Source organism: Quercus suber, unplaced genomic scaffold (genome assembly GCF_002906115.3).
Source record: "Quercus suber isolate HL8 unplaced genomic scaffold, Cork oak 2.0 scaffold_43, whole genome shotgun sequence".
NCBI lineage: Eukaryota > Viridiplantae > Streptophyta > Magnoliopsida > Fagales > Fagaceae > Quercus > Quercus suber.
Genome location: NW_027069508.1, coordinates 1976391 through 1993650, shown reverse-complemented (window position 1 = coordinate 1993650; position 17260 = coordinate 1976391). Strand labels below are relative to the sequence as shown.

Here is a 17260-nt window from a genome sequence, read left to right as displayed (position 1 = left end):
ACTTTTCTATTTTTGATAAGTCATTAAGCCCTCATTTGGGAGAAGGAAATAGAATGAAAATAATTATTTTAGAATATTATCTCATTCCCTTGTTTGAGAGTTTTAATGGATATAAAGGAAATGAAAAATCCATTCCCTTGTTTGGGAGTTTAAATGGGAGGATAAATGGGAGGAAATAGATTTGATAGAAAGGAATACTCATTTCTCTTTATTTCCTTAAAATCTCAAATTTTCATTCTCAAAAATTAGGAGGAATACGAGGAAATTAAATTAGATTTAATGAAATTTTTACTAAAACTCTCAAAATACCCCTATATATTCAACCATTTATTTTAAAACAGGAGTCTAATAGTAATATTGTCATAAAATAATTCAATTTCATTTCCTCTATGTTACTCTCAAACAAGATTACTTACATTCCATTCATTTTCATTCATTTATTTTAAAACATCAAATCAAAATTACTTAATTCCATTTCATTCTATTCATTTCATTTACTTAAATGCATTGAATTCCATTCATTTCCATTCTCTTATAATCATTCAATTTCACTCACTTATGAACTTTCAAACGAAACCTAAGAAGAAGCAGAGTACTCATTTTGGGGTGGGATTCCAATTTATGCATATAGAAGATCTTCATCCCCCCTTCTACTAGTCATTATAGGGTAAAAATTAGGTATAATATTTGTGTTGCACATTAAAATTTTCAATTGAACTCAACACATAGTTATGTTGGCCAATATAACACAAATACTATTTTTATTTTGTGATGATAATTAAATCCAATACAACTATTTTATTATCTTTTTCTCTACAAAGTGTTACACTCTGCTACCCTTTTCCGGCCTTTTCCGGCCCAATTCACTTAAAAAACCGGAACATCCAATTCCGAGGTCCGAATATAAAATTGGGTGCAGCCAAACAAGCAGAAAAAGAAGCAAAGCCCAAACCCTAACTAGCCCAGAGCCGTAACCCTATAAAATCTAAACTAATACCAGTGAGCTAGGGTTTTTCCTACACCAACACACACACACACTTGCACGCCTGGTTCGTTCGCTTGCTCTGATTCTCATCACCATGGTACTTTCTCGTTCTCGCTTTCTTCAAAATTTTAATGGGTATTTGGTCGCTCTAGAAATGAATAAGTTATTATCTTTGTGGGTCTTGGATTTTGCTATGCTTAGCTCAAGATTAATATCTGAACATACTATTTGAAGCTGTAGGGGTTTGTGGGCTAGATTTGTTAGCTTAGCTACCAATATATGGTTTGTCTCTCAGTTCATCTTGTCTGTGATATGGGTTTTCTCATATATGCTTGTTTATCTACCCAATTTCATGGCTTAGCTACCCATATGTGGTTTGCTTGTTTTTTCTTATGCTTGAAATGTTATGTGTGTTTTGGGTTCTCTGGTGTGTGGTTCTCTTTGTCTAATGGTCACCATGAAAAGTGGCCCAAGGTGATAGCTTGGGCATATGTGATTTGCTTCTTGTTTCTGATGGCTGAATGCTATTTGTGTCATGGGTTCTCACATTGGTATTTTCTTTCTTTGGATATAAAAATGATGCAAGGTGATTTTTTTATTAGATTTTTATTTAGGTGTGATGTATCATGTGGTATTTATGAGTTGTGGAGTACAATGATATACATGAAACCAGTTTGTGTATTTAGAGGAACCATTGCCTTTGATGCTAAGGTTCTTTTTCTAAAATTGACTCTACTAGGAGTGTTTAGGTATCTATATGACATTAAATATTGGGATAAGGGAGATGGAAATAAGGCCCCTGTGAAATGATCATAAATGGGTGCAGTTTTTGGGTGTCTACAGAACTTTGATTTTGAGGTAAGGGGAATGGAAATAATCAATAATGTCCTCAAGAAATTATCCTAAATGGTATACAGTTTTAGTTTGATGTTCTTGGCATTAATTAAATTTTCTGGATATGCTCACTTTAGAAGATGTTTGTAATGTCATAGCTGCTTGTTTTAGTAATCATAAAATGGTAGTGGATCACTATGCACTCATGGCTGATTTTCCCTTTGATTTTCTCTTGAATTTGCAACTGATTGCTGTTTTACTAGCCAATGGTTCATGGCCAAATGCCTACCTTCACTCCCAAATATGGTTTGTATGCTGTTAACCACAGGTGAACGTTCCTAAGACAAAGAAGACCTACTGCAAGAGCAAGGAGTGCAAAAAGCACACCTTGCATAAGGTCACACAGTACAAGAAGGGAAAGGATAGCCTTGCTGCTCAGGGAAAACGGCGTTATGATCGCAAGCAATCAGGTTATGGAGGGCAGACAAAGCCTGTTTTCCACAAGAAGGTATGATTTTTTTACTTATGTCCGCTTCTCCCTGGGATGAATGTAACTCTCCGCAGAAAAAGAACCAAATCATATGTCAAGATTAATTCATGTTCTTATCAGTTTAATATCTGATATGTGGCCCATTTGGGTCACATCATATTAAACTAATTTTTTAAGGGGAAAGGCCCACTACAGTAGCTTGCTACTGAGGCCTTTAAGTGTTTCCCATGCGATGCACTAATGCAGGCTTGGCACACCCCACCGAAAAAAAGAATAATTCAGATTCCTTCAATTGATTTTTTTTTTTTTTTTTTAAATACAAATATCCCTCATCGTCATCATCGACCACCGCCGCAGCAACAACAACAACAACTACTACTACAACAATGCGGCCACAATCACCGATTCGCCCACCTATCAACGGCACAGCCACCTATCCAACGCCACACAGAACTAGCCGACCACAGCTCCGCTGAATTAGCCACAGCCACCACCCACACATCCCAGAAAAACTGTCCACCCACTACACAAACCAAAACCCACAGACGACACAAATCGAAAACCCACAAAAGCCCCACAACCGAAATGCAAGCCACCACAAAAAATAAAACCCACGGCAACATAAAAAAAAAAAAAAAAAACCACCTTCTCAACATATCGGAAACCATAAACCCAACAATCCAAAACCTATGAACCAAGAAAAATTCCCGTCGTTGCCGATCACAGCGCCATTTTTCTGTCCACCTTAACTGAGTACAGAGCTTCGATGGGTCGGCAGATGGGCAAATTTTATAGGTCTGCACTGCATCTAATGGGTCGGTGGCGAGTGGCAAGGGAGATGGGTCGGCGAGAGTGGAGGAAGGCAGGGAGGCAGGGAGATCGGCGATGGCGTCTTCAAACGAGAGGCGATGGCGACGATGGAGTCTTCAGATCGACGGCGATGTAGAACGATGGCGTCTTCAGATCAGCGGCGATGGAGTCTTCAAACGAGAAGCGATGGCGGCGGCTTGATCGGTGATGGGAGAGTGGAGATGGAGGAAATCGGTGAGAGAGAACAGAGGTGAGAGAGAAGAGAAAAAGAATAAACTGGAGAGAGGGAGGAGCTGGGTCTGTGAGAAGAGAGAGAAGAAATTAAGACCGAATGCGAAGAGAGAGAAAGCCAATAAAAAATATTATTTTTTTTTACCACATTTGTCCGTACCGTTGCAAATTTGCAACGGTACGGACAAATGTGGTATAATTTTGGCACATATGCCACAGCTGATGGGAGCTCTTTTTTTTGTTTGGTGTGGGATATGTGCCAAATATTTAGCATTTGGCACATATCCCACATCTACTGTGGGTGCTCTAAAACATCCAGAGCCTGCTGCTGGAGCTGGTTATGTGGTAACTTTGTGTTGTGGTGCCACCATTATCAATGGGTGAAAGAAACTAGCACGAGTATATTTATATTATGATGGGTGATGAGATTTGTTATATGGATAATTTGTGACGTCTTTTTATACATTTAGGGCTAATTTTGGTTCAAAATTCAAATTTATTGGGATAGATTATAGTTATCTTTATTATGTGCAAGTTATAGGTTTGAATAATTTCGGTAAAAAATGAGAATGGCTAAAAAATATCGTTAGATATTCCAGTAAAATTTTATTTTATTTTTCTATCAGTGCCTATTTTTGTACTCATAAGAAAACACAATCTTCTAAGCAAATTGTTTTCCATAAGCATTAGTGTACGCACTAGAAAACTACTTAAATCCATTTTGACCAGTCATTTTACAGTTCATCCAATCTCATTTCTTATTCTTTAAATGACACTATTTTTACTTTCTCAAAAAAGAAAGCACTATTTTTAATTTATTTCGCTTGGTCTTTTATTTTTTGTTAGTCACTGTAAAGAATCTACACCACATCACAATAACCACAGCTCACCACCGCTACAACCACTGAAAATTGCATACCCATATTCATACTGAAAATCACATCCATTAGCAGCAGCAACTAGCTACCATTACCACCACCACTACTCTCACTAGCAACCCATTACAACCACCACAGCCATTAGCATTACCCCCTATCAAAAATCACTTCCATCAATCGCAACCCAACCATCCTTATTGCATCACCAAACTAACTCACTATTGCGATATACCACCATACAGACCAGAATCTACCATTGCATGACCTATCTAAACACAAAACGCACATCCCATAACCCACGCCACCACCACTGCACCACCCTATGACCCATCATCAAACCCTTAAATCTTTGGTTTAGATGACCCAAAATCAAACCATTAACCCAAACCAACATACTCTTGAAGCTTTGATTTTGAGAGAGCAACGTGTGGGGGGGGGGGGGGGGGGGGGGGGGGNTTTTTGTTTTTTTGGTTTTTTTTTTTTTTTTTTTTTTGTTTTGGTTATTTTTCAACCAGTTAATGGAAATCTACTGTTACGTATAAAAGAATGTCTATTGTTGATATATTGATGGCTTTTTTTGTGAGCAGGCTAAGACAACCAAAAAGATCGTGCTAAGGCTACAATGCCAAGGCTGCAAACACGTTTCACAGCACCCCATTAAGGTAATTGATTTGCAACATTGTTATTTCTCCACAGATTTTCTCTTTGTTTTGTACACGTTGCTGGTTTGTTTTGGCTTTTTTATTCTTGCCTTTTGCTAATGCTTGGTTGTTGCAACTCGTTTTTGCAGAGGTGCAAGCATTTTGAAATAGGAGGAGACAAAAAGGGGAAGGGAACTTCTCTTTTCTAAATGATTGTTCTGTTCTATTACTATGTTGCTTACTTTCAGTTATGTTGGAGCCTGAAGACAAATATGGGATAGTTATTTGCTGGCCTAGGAAAACATTGAAGTGAATTTTGATATATTTTATTGCATAAGTTTGATATTGGAGTTTGAATTAATGATTACCTGTGCAAATGAAACTGCTTTGTGATTGATCTTGTTTACTTGGGTCAAACGTATTTTGATGACTGGACGTGAGTTTGGTCTTTGGACGATCTCGATGTATGTCCCAGGATATGATAATTTTGATCTATAACTAAGAGCATCCGTAGCAGATGTTCTAAAAATTATGCTATTTTACAACATCAAACACCTACTTTATTATTTTACCACATCATTTTACAACATCTCATTTATCAGATCTTTTATCCTTTAATTTTATACACTAAAATAATATTTCCTACACACTAAAATAATATATTAAATTCCTTCCCATCATCATCGTCATCATCGACCACCGCCGCAGCAACAACAACAACAACTACTACTACAACAATGCGGCCACAATCACCGATTCGCCCACCTATCAACGGCACAGCCACCTATCCAACCCAGTCACAGCCTCGCCAAACTAGCCACGACCACAGCTCCGCTGAATTAGCCACAGCCACCACCCACTACACATCCCAGAAAAACTAAAGTCCACCCACTACACAAACCAAAACCCACAGACGACACAAATCGAAAACCCACAAAAGCCCCACAAACCGAAATGCAAGCCACCACAAAAAATAAAACCCACGGCAACATTAAAAAAAAAAAAAAAAAACCACCTTCTCAACATATCGGAAACCATAAACCCAACAATCCAAAACCTATGAACCAAGAAAAATTCCCGTCGTTGCCGATCACAGCGCCATTTTTCTGTCCACCTTAACTGAGTACAGAGCTTCGATGGGTCGGCAGATGGGCAAATTTTATAGGTCTGCACTGCATCTAATGGGTCGGTGGCGAGTGGCAAGGGAGATGGGTCGGCGAGAGTGGAGGAAGGCAGGGAGGCAGGGAGATCGGCGATGGCGTCTTCAAACGAGAGGCGATGGCGACGATGGAGTCTTCAGATCGACGGCGATGTAGAACGATGGCGTCTTCAGATCAGCGGCGATGGAGTCTTCAAACGAGAAGCGATGGCGGCGGCTTGATCGGTGATGGGAGAGTGGAGATGGAGGAAATCGGTGAGAGAGAACAGAGGTGAGAGAGAAGAGAAAAAGAATAAACTGGAGAGAGGGAGGAGCTGGGTCTGTGAGAAGAGAGAGAAGAGGGGGGGGGGGGGGGGGGGGGGGGTGTGTGGAGGGAGAGAGAGAGAGATTGCCAGTGACATAGGTTGAGAGACAGAGAGATGAGAGACTGAAGAAACCGTCAGAGGTTTTTTTTTGGTAATAAAAGAGAGAAACGATAAAATAATTCATTTTATTTTTACCCACTAAGGTATAGTAACTCATATAATTCATTTTATTTTATCTTATGAATTTACTGAAATTAATTGCTACAAAAATTTAGCAATAGCCACCCGGATATAACTTCAACTTCAATTTTGATAGTTGTGGATGTAAAATAACTTGTTTAGATTTTTTTACCCTGCTGTAAAAGTTATGGTTCATTTATTACCTTGCCACTAATAAGTCATCCACTAACTCATTTTGTCAAAAAATAGACTCAATTGAAATCTTATTAAGAAGGAAAATAAAAATTATTATCCTGTGAGTTTTATTAAATAAACCATAAACAATTGTTCAGTTTTCAAAACACAAATTTAGTCTTGAAGGATCGCATTTCGAGTGAATTATTTGCAACATTTCTAGTTAAATAGCTCAAACTTACATATTACTTAGGCCTAATATGTAATGTTTTGGCAAAACTCATGTATTGATTAAAGTATGGCCGAAATTTCCAATTTATGAAACTTGATTTTATTGCATCAAGACGAGATTACAAAAACTTGAAATACAAAACCAAATTGCCAATGCAAAGTAGCATCATATTTTTCTCGAAACATGCATACATATTACAATACAGAAGTGAGACCCAACGAAAAAAACCCAAAGCATTCTTCATTACATCTCAGCCTTGGTAGCCTTAATGTCTTCACCAGAGGACCCCTCCACAGCAATGTTAATCACTTTAGGCTGCCTCTTCTTCTCCTCCGCAAACTTTGGCACTGTGATCCTCAAAACACCATTCTCAAGATGTGCCTTAACATGATCCAAATCCGCATTCCCTGGCAACCTGAACTGCCTCCAGAACTTGCCATTAGTCCTCTCAGCCCTATGCCACTTGTCACCCTCAGCTTCTTCTTCACCTTTCCTTTCTCCACTGATCCTCAACACCCTGTTCTCCTCCATCTCAATCTTGATATCACCCTTGTTTATCCCAGGCACGTCCAAGGTTATGACATGAGCTGTGGGGGTCTCCTTCCAATCTGCACGTGCCAAAGCAAGGCTCTCAATGTCTTTGGGGATGGTTAGTGGGGTTTGTTCAAGGATTCTAAAAGGGTCCTCAGATGGGAGCATCATGTCCCATAGGGACCTTGTGTATGGCATCAACGCATTGGCCTGTGTGGCCATGAGACCGACGAGTACCATTACAAGCAAAGAAATGGTATAGCCTGGCTTTCCCATTTGGGGTTGAAGTTTTGAATAGAAATGTAGTAGTTGAGAGAAAATGAATGAAGGATATGTTGAATGGTGGGTTTGCTTTAATTTGTGAGCTTGTAACTTGATTTGTGTTAAAGGTGGGGTTGGGGTTTTATAGGAGATGGGAGAGGTCAGATTTGTGCGTTTGCTTTTCTGGATTGTTCTCGATATTGTCCTGAAACGAAAATTTGGATGGATGATGATGATGTGGGAGAAGAGAGGTATGGCTATAGAATGTTCCCGAGAAAACTAAACTATTAGATTAGATGAGAGAGTTCTTTAGAATGTTCCGGAGAAAACTGGATGATCTGGTAGGAGGGAAGGACACATGGCACTTTCAATTAAAGGGATGACACTGGCTTCTCTTTAACAATTCTTTAAACCCCCCCCCCCTCCCCAAAAAAAATATTTAATAATACCCAACTAAATTCTAATTTGAATGAAATTATTTTTCATTTTTTCTTATCACAGGCGAGAAGGAAGATTCAACCTCAAGTTTTCTGAAGCGGTTAAAACCAAGTAATTTATTACCATAATTGTTTAGTTATAAGTTGTTCAAGACATGGTGTCTCGTATGATTAAAAAAAAAAAAAAAACTTCAATACTTATTTGTTTAGTTATAAGTTGTACCCTAAACAGTAAATTTGAATTAGATACTTTAAAATTTAATGCAATTTTGATATAACCTCCTTTATGCTCATATTTCCTGAAACCTTCGCAAGTTAGCGGTATTTGGTGAAAAGAATGTCATTGGAATTGATTGTTTTTTTTGGAGTTGAGTGAGGTTCTCCCAAACTTGAGGGAGAGTATAAATTTACCCAAATAATAATATCTATTTTGTATGATTTTCAGTAGATAAAGTATACATATAAAGTTACGGTTTACTAAAAACATGATGAATCATATTTTGTCATACATCATAGTCTGTCATGCTATGCATAATGATGCCTGCAAAGTTGCAACAAGAGAGGTAAGCCTCATCAATTTTTGTTTTTATATTTTCTTTTGCTACTATGGTAATCCAAGCTATTCGAGCACCCCATCATTCTCCCAGGTGTTCATAATTTCTGTGTCCACATACATGAATAATATAAGGATAATCCTTTTGGAGCTAACTCCATGGTACTACTAGGAAATTTGAACCTACCTATGGGAAAGAGACTATTGAAGGTTAAATATTACTTCTAGTTTCTAGTAGGAACTTTTTTTTTTTTTGGGTGCTGAATACCTTCTAGTTGGAACTGGAAATATTTAGAATGCAGATAGGATATGATTGCTGCAGTCTCATCGTCAACTTAAAAAAAAAAAAACACTTATTACTGCATCGAGTCCAATTATTAGAATCGTTCAACTTCAGCCATTTGAAATGCTACTTTTTTCATCAATCAAACACCTATTAAGGTTTTAAATTTCAATTTTAACTATGTATATGGCAGCTGTACAATACATAGGCACTAACGTGCTTCATTAAACTCAACATCCACATAATGAATCCAAAGGCAAAAAAATAAAAATACTAAGAAAACTTACATGTACTATAAATGTTTTTCAGATTTAGATCCTCTAGATTTCCTAAGGTACTCTACCAATAGACTTTCTTAAATCATATTACTCTTTTAGGATTTAAGGGTCTAGATTTTACCATGTCAGCATTCCACTAATAGTACTCTTGAAATAATAAAATAATGTTGCAAACAAAACAATTAAGATTATTGTTAGTAGAATGCTAACATAACAAAATTCAGACCATTAAATCATTAAAGAATGGTTAAGATTTAAGGAAATTGATTTGGTAGAGTATTTTAGAAAATCAAGAAGATCTAAATCCATGGTTTTCACATACAGCAGGGAAACTGAGAAGATTGGTATTATAAAGCCACATCAGTCAATCAAATAAGAAGAAGATTGACTAGTATAATTTTCATATGGACAGAAAAATTTAGTTGAAGCCAAGTCAATGAAATAATGCTTGACTTGAGCTCTGCAGGACTTGCAACAAACCCAATTGGAGCTGACTTGAGGAAAGAAAGCTCAACTTTAAGTTCTGTGGGATTGGAACTGACAACAAGATTGGTTTATTTTATGATGCTTAATTTGTGAAAACAATAAACTTGGAGACAATATCTGAGTGATTCAGGCACGGATTCTTTGAATTTGATAATGCAATCCAATGCCCGTTCAAATTCACTTTATTCTAAAGCAACTGTGAACCTGCAATAGCCAGGAATCCCAGTCCATGAGCTGCTGTTGATGCATAAACCAGTGGCTTTGAAGATGGCTTCCCTGATATTTATGTCATCAAGCTTGACTTCATAAGTTGCATCATTTTCTGTGCTTCCTCCGTCTTTAGGCGATTTCTTGAGCTTAACAATCTTGTTGAGATAGGCAAAGGGGTTGGCCACCATGGAAACACCAGCGCAGGATTCAAGAACATCCCACCCACAGTTTTCAAGTGTCTATAGCATTTACATGATGAGAAAGGAAGTTAAATTTGCCCATTTCCGGACCAAGAGAACTCATAGAAGTCTACATCAATACAAAGCAGATAGTATAGATAGCATATATTTCCAAAATTTAATTATAAATCCCATCAGTGTTGTGACCACTGAATATCCTTAATGTTGATCCCTTCTTTCATCATCTCATAAAGAGGACTCATTTCCCTCAACTTCTCCACCTGATGCATCGTGAGCTCAACCGCCCGGTCAATCTCAGCCTCAGTAGTAAACCTCCCAATCCCAAACCGAATGGACGTGTGAGCCATATCCTCATCAACACCCAATGCCCTCGACACTGCCACCTCCTTCAACCCCTTCTACATAAGCAAACGAAAGATTCAAATTCCCAGCATACCTCCTCTCCTCACTCCCATTCACCACAACCCCATCCAGCTTTTTCCTAATACCATTCAGCTTTTTCATTGTGATTCCATCTGTGTCGTCCTCGTGGTAATTGGCGAAGGCTACGGCGGACGTGGTGAGTTGTGAATTTTGATTTCACGTGAAATGTAATGTTTGTTGTTGCTTGGAGGTAAAGGAGTTTGGAGTTTTTAGTTGATTTTATTTATTTTTGTTTCGTAGGAAGAGGCAGAGGAAATGGAAAATGATGAGAGGACAAAGAGCCACGTGAGAGAGAGAGAGAGAGGGCTGGAATCTGGAAAGCAAAAGGAATGAACATGCACGTGTTTTCTCCATGGTTGAGTCCGACCTTGCAGCACCTGTGGTTGATCACGTGACCTATTTAAATTCGAATCCCAGCTGTTGGTTGTCTTAGCCTAGCCTGCTCACAATCAATATATGCAACTCGTTTGCTAATGCTTGGTTGTTGCAACTCGTTTTTGCAGAGGTGCAAGCATTTTGAAATAGGAGAGGAAGGGAACTTCTCTTTTCTAAATCATTGTTCTGTTCTATTATTATGTTGCTTTCTTTCAGTTATGTTGGAGCCTGAGGACAAATGTGGGATAGTTATCTGCAGGCCTAGGAAAACATTGAAGTGAATTTTGATATATTTTATTGCGTAAGTTTGATATTGCAGTTTGAATTAATGATTATCTGTGCAAATGAAACTGCTTTGTGATTGATCTTGTTCTCTTGGGTCAAACGTATTTTGATGACTGGGCGTGAGTTTGGTCTTTGGACAATTCTCGATGGCCGTCCCAAGATATGCTAAATTTTGATCTGTAACTAAAACTTCCAGAGCCTGCTGCTGGAGCTGGTTATGTGGTAACTTTGTGTTGTGGTGCCACCTTTATCAATGGGTGACAGAAACTAGCTCGAGTATATTTATATTATGATGGCTGATGAGATTTGTTATATGGATAATTTGTGACGTCTCTTTATACATTTGGGGCTAATTTCGGTTCAAAATTCAAATTTATTGGGATAGATTATGGTTATCTTTATTATTTAGTACAAGTTAAAAGTTTGAATAATCTTCGTAAAAAATGAGAATGGCTAAAAAATATCGTTAGATAATTCAGTAAATTTTATATTATTTTTCTAGCAATGCCTATTTTTGTACATATAAGAAAACACAATCTTTTAAGCAAATTGTTTTCCATAAGCATTAGCGTACGCTCTAGAAAGCTACTTAAATCCCTTTCTTTCTTTTTTTTTTTTTTTTGAGAAGAAACTTATATTTCATTAACACCAGAAAAGGAGTACAACAGAGGCCAAAAGCTAACAGAATCATCCTAGGCCTGATTGAATCAAGTGAACTAAAAAGGGCAGGATAACACCTTTCCACAGATTTGAAACATGATTACATTTGGCAAATTGAGCTAGCTCATGGGCAGCCCTGTTGTAATCCCCTTTCACGTGTTAGAACGAGCAGCAGGAGAAAGAAGAACTTGTGAGCTGAATGCCTTGAACTAGATGACCCATTATACCACCAGTGAGGGCTTGAGAAACTGCCAAGATGACCGAGGAAGCATCAGATTCAAATATAACATTTGAAAGGTTCATCTCCTGAGCCAAGAGTACACCTTGCGCCATAGCGAAAAACTCTGTTCGCTGCACAGGATAGTGCAAGGGCAGAGCTTTACAAAGAATAGCGACCACCCTTCCCAACTCATCACGAATGATCACCCCAACACTAGAGACTTTGTTGTCATCTATGGAAGAAACACCATCCACATTTACTTTGAAAAAGCCCGACGAGGGAGCAACCTAACCACTTTAAGGAGATTGCATAAGGGAAAAGTCCAACGTGGTGGCCTCCTGGAAATCCTCAACAATGTTCTTAGCCATTTCCCAGATTTGCAAGGGTGGCAGACCACTTTCATCATGGATAAGCTTGTTTTTGTTATACCAAACCGACCAGGAAATGGCAAAGAAAATTTCAAGGTTCTTGGCATCCAGGGAAGAGCTTATCTGGAACACTAAATCATTGAAGCCTTTCGCATTCAGCAGTGTTTCAATGGGGCAGTCTTGCCAAAGGGACCACACCGAAAGTGCATAGTCACAAGAGATTAAGGCATGAATAAGGCTTTCAGGCACCTCATCACAAATTGGGCAAACGCAGGTGGTTTGTATGCCTTTTGCAACCATATTTGTGAGCATAGGAAGGCCATTTACACAAGCACGCCAAGAGAAAATCTTAATTTTTATCGGGTCCTTCAAATCCGAGCATTTGGATCTCTAGAGGAGCATTCCCCTTCATCCCTTGTGTCAAGAAGTTTGGTTGCAACAAAATAGGCACTCTTAACTATGAATACACCCATTTTATTCCCTATCCAAATAAGTTTGTCCTCAGGCAGATTGTGACTTAGGGAAATTTTTAATATCATGTCAGCCTCAAATGGTAAGAAGAGAGCCCGGACAACCTTAGCTTTCCACCATCTAGTCACCAAGTCAATGAGAGAGGAGACCATTGGGAAGTCTACAAGGGGGCGAGGAGGGGAAATGACCTTGTATGTTGAGGGGTTTGGGAGTCATTTGTCGTCCCCAATGTGGATTAGACGCCCATTTTCCACTCTCCATCTTATTCCACTTTGTAAAACTTTCAAGCTTTCAAGTTATTAAAAATACTCCGCCAAGTGTAAAAGGGCCGCTGCCTAAATTTGTATGGAGAAACAAAAGGCAAAATATATTGCCTTAAGGGTACGAGCTGGCAGGAAGCACAGATTTGTGAGGATTCTCCGGGCTTGTTTTGTGAGCAAGGCAAGATTGAAGACTGCAAATTTCTAAAGTCCATGCCACTTGACTTTGGCTTGCATATTATTTTCCAACCAACCTAGGCCATTTTGGACTCCTGATATCCGTTTTAACAATTCATTCATCCAATATCTCATTTTTTATTCTTCACATCACATTCAACATTATTTATTTTTAATTTATTTCACTTCCTCTTTTTCTTTATTATTCATTATCTCGCTCTTCACCATAACAATGCCTCCCTTCCTCTCTGTCTCTCCACCACATCACAACAACCATAGCTCCCCACCACTACAACCATCGAAAATCACATACCTATAATCATAAAATCACATACCCATATTCATACTGAAAATCACAACCATTAGCAACAGCAACTAGCTACCATCACCACCACCACCACCACTCTCACTAGCAACCCATTACAACCACCACCACAGCCATCAGCATACCCCTATTGAAAATCACATCCATCATTTGCAACCCAACCATCATTATCGCAAAACCAAACTAACGCACCATTGCAATCCACTACCATATAGACCGAAATCTACCATTGCACAACCCATCTAAACCCAAAACCCACCTCCCATAACCCACGCCACCATCTTTGGTTTGAGATGACTCAAATGGAACCATAAATCCAAACCAACATACTCTCGAAACTTTTGTTTTGATAGAGCGGCATGGAAAGAGAGACCAACATACTCTTGAAGCTTTCGTTTTCGTAGAGCGGCATGGAGAGAGAGAGAGAGAGAGAGATGAGAGACCGTGAAGAGAGATCGTGAAGAGACCTTTAGAGATTTTTTTTTTTTTTTTTTTGAGAGACGATAAAATAATTTATTTTATTTTTATCCACTAAGGTATAGCAACTTATATAATTTTATTTTATTTTATGAAGATTACTAAAACTAATTGGTACAAAAATTTAGCAATAGCCACTTGGATATAACTTCAACTTCAATTTTAATAGTTGTGGGTGTAAAATAACTTGTTTAGACTCTGCAGTATTATTGGTCTACAAACTCTTCAAAAAGAACAGTTATAGTTCATTCTATTACCTTGCCACTAATAACTCATCCACTAACTCATTGTGTCAAAAAATAGACTCAACTGAAATCTTATTAAGAAGGAAAATGAAAATTATTATCCTGTCAGTTTTATTAAATAAACCAGAAACAATTGTTCATTTTTCAAAACAGTAAATTTGGTCTTGAAGGATCTCATTTCGAGTGCATTTTTTGAGATATATCTAGTTAAATAGCTCAAACTAGGCCAATATGTAATGTTTAGGCAAAAAACTAACTAATATTAGTATTAGAATCTCATGTTTTAATTAAAGTATGGCCGAAATTTCCAATTTATGGAACTTGATTTGATTGCATCAAGACCAGATTACACAAACTTGAAATACAAAACCAAACTCCCAGTACAAAGTAGTGTCAAATTTTCCTTGAAACATACATATTACAATACAAAAGTGAGACACAATAAAACATGCAAAGCATTATGCATTATATCTCAGCCTTGGTAGCCTTAATGTCTTCACCAGAGGACCCCTCCACAGCAATGTTAATCACTTTAGGTTGCCTCTTCTTCTCCTCGGCAAACTTTGGCACTGTGATCCTCAAAACACCATTCTCAAGATGTGCCTTAACATGATCCAAATCCGCATTCCCCGGCAACCTGAACTGCCTCCAGAACTTGCCATTAGTCCTCTCAGCTCTATGCCACTTGTCACCCTCAGCTTCTTCTTCACCTTTTCTTTCTCCACTGATCCTCAACACCCTATTCTCCTCCACCTCAATCTTGATATCATCCTTGTTTATCCCAGGTATGTCCAAGGTTATGACATGAGCTGTGGGGGTCTCCTTCCAGTCTGCACGCGCCAAAGCAAGGTTCTCAATGCCTTTGGGGATGGTTAGTGGGGTTTGTTCAAGGATTCTAAAACGGTCCTCAGATGGGAGCATCATGTCCCATAGGGACCTTGTGTATGGCATCAACGCATTGGCCTGTGTGGCCATAAGACCAACAAGTACCATTACAAGCAGAGACATGGTATAGCTTGGCTTGCCCATTTGGGGGTTTTAAGTTTGGAACAGAAATGTAGTAGTTGAGAGGATATATTGAATGGTGGGTTTACTTTAATTTGTGAACTTATATAACTTGGATTGTGTTAAAGGTGGGGTTGGGGTTTTATTGGAGATGGGAGAGGTCAGTTTTCTGGATTGTTCATGATATAGTCCTGAAATGAGGGAGAGAAATGTGGGACAACACCGTAGATTAGATGAGAGAGTTCTTTAGAATGTTCCAGAGAAAGACGGTATGATCTGAAAGTAGGGAAGGACACGTGCCACTTTCAGCTAAAGGGCTTCTTTTTTTTCTTTTTTCCTTTTTCTTTTTTTGAATGGAAGATATAGAACTAAAGGGATGCTTTTTTAAACAGTTCTTTAACCACCAACCCCCATTCTTATTATTATTTTTAAATAATACTCAACTAAATTCTAATTTGTATGGAATTATTTTTAATTTTTTCTTAAGACAAATGGGAAAGAAGATTCAAACTTTGATTTTCTAAAAAGGTTAATACTAAATAAAATAGAAACTTTAATACCATTGCACACCCTTAGTGCGATGATCAATTTACAAGTATAAGTATTTGTGGGGGTAAAGAGTAAGGATCGAGATTTAAGTCTCTAAAAAGGAGTTCAATATATATATATACACTTAAATTATGTTAGAGTAGAATTTCTATATTCTAAAAAAAAATAGAAACTTTAGTTTATAACCATAATTGTTTAGGTATAGGTTGTCCAATATATTGCATCTCACGTGATTCTTCAATATTTATTTGACTGTATTCTAGTTTGCAAACTAATTCATCAAATTGATTACATATGAAAATAATGGGGGATTTTAGCCTTTTGCCCTTATTTTTTTAAAAATTTAGCAATATACCCCTGTTTCGAAACTATATAAGTTTATGCCCCTATTTTGATACTCAATTACCTAAAAATCGAGTTTCAAAGAAATACTCGATTTGAAGAAAATCGAGTTATGCCTAATCAAACTTTTAAAAAAAAAAAAAAATTGCATGGAATTCGAGTTAATGAAACTCGAGTCCAAGCAATTTTTTTTTTTTTTTTTTTGGGCATAACCTATAGCTACGATTTATTGTCCTATAGTGGCGTTTTTAATAGAACTCGAATTTCATGCAATTTTTTTTTTAAAAAATTTGATCGGGCATAATCTATAGCTACGTTTTTATTGTTTATAGTGGCGTTTTTAATGGAACTTGAGTTTTTTTTTTTTTTTTTTTTTTTTTTTTTTTTTTCCAATTGCCGGCAAATCCTTCGCGGTTTATTTAATTGTACGGTCCGACCGAATCCCTCCTCTCCTGAGAGATAACCTTGTCCTTTCCCTTGCCCTGCTGCTGATCTTCTTCAACCCTCTTATACTTCTCTATGCGGTCCATTAGCTGACGCACGTTTGCAGACGGTTTGCCAGATAGAGAGCCCTCAAACCGTGATCAGTGGGAGGCCGAGCTTGAATGTGTGAGGGCCATTGCATCATTGTTACCTTCACCTCATTGAACATTCTCCAGTACCTATCTGATATGCCTTCAAGGATTCACCTTCCGCATGAAAAGGATAGCAGGGAAGAAACAGGTCTGCCGCTCTTCGGCATGTAACAAAACGGGACCGAATGCCTGAGTGAGTTCTTTGAAGGAGTTGATGGACCTGCCTTCAACCGTCAAACCACCTCATGGCCACAGGCCAGACTGGAAGGGAAAACCTTGCACATCAGGGCTTCGTCTCTGGCGTAGACAGCCATCCTTTGGTTAAAATGACTCACATCTCCACGG

The 17260-nt window shown here is 38.1% G+C and overlaps 3 protein-coding genes and 1 non-coding gene across 4 annotated transcripts; 2 read left to right on the top strand and 2 right to left on the bottom strand.

Moving 5' to 3' along the window:
* Positions 1-949: 949 nt before the first annotated feature.
* Positions 950-5230, top strand: LOC112015949 (large ribosomal subunit protein eL42). Its single transcript, XM_024048416.2, has 4 exons — positions 950-1082; positions 2148-2327; positions 4816-4890; positions 5019-5230. Exons 1-4 carry the CDS (start codon positions 1080-1082, stop codon positions 5076-5078), a joined length of 318 nt encoding a protein of 105 aa, XP_023904184.1. The 5' UTR covers positions 950-1079; the 3' UTR covers positions 5079-5230.
* LOC112015967 (U2 spliceosomal RNA) lies at positions 2372-2571 on the top strand. Its single transcript, XR_002883280.1, has one exon. It is a non-coding gene; the product is annotated as a U2 spliceosomal RNA (small nuclear RNA).
* Positions 5231-7002: 1772 nt separating the features above from the next.
* On the bottom strand, positions 7003-7948 carry LOC112015923 (22.0 kDa class IV heat shock protein). Its single transcript, XM_024048392.2, has one exon. The coding sequence runs from the start codon at positions 7724-7726 to the stop codon at positions 7163-7165; it is 564 nt and encodes a 187-aa protein (XP_023904160.1). The 5' UTR covers positions 7727-7948; the 3' UTR covers positions 7003-7162.
* Positions 7949-14725: 6777 nt separating this feature from the next.
* Positions 14726-15671, bottom strand: LOC112015931 (22.7 kDa class IV heat shock protein). Its single transcript, XM_024048399.2, has one exon. It carries the CDS (start codon positions 15471-15473, stop codon positions 14910-14912), a length of 564 nt encoding a protein of 187 aa, XP_023904167.1. The 5' UTR covers positions 15474-15671; the 3' UTR covers positions 14726-14909.
* Between the last annotated feature and the right edge of the window lie 1589 nt (positions 15672-17260).

Excerpts from the sequence above, each read along its gene's own strand:
- LOC112015949 (XM_024048416.2), top strand. Across the intron at positions 2,328-4,815 it reads AGCCTGTTTTCCACAAGAAG|GCTAAGACAACCAAAAAGAT; the intron begins GTATGATTTTTT and ends TTTTGTGAGCAG. Across the intron at positions 4,891-5,018 it reads TTTCACAGCACCCCATTAAG|AGGTGCAAGCATTTTGAAAT; the intron begins GTAATTGATTTG and ends TCGTTTTTGCAG.
- LOC112015923 (XM_024048392.2), bottom strand. The coding sequence starts at position 7,726 with ATGGGAAAGCCAGGCTATACCATTTCTTTGCTTGTAATGGTACTCGTC.
- LOC112015931 (XM_024048399.2), bottom strand. The coding sequence starts at position 15,473 with ATGGGCAAGCCAAGCTATACCATGTCTCTGCTTGTAATGGTACTTGTT.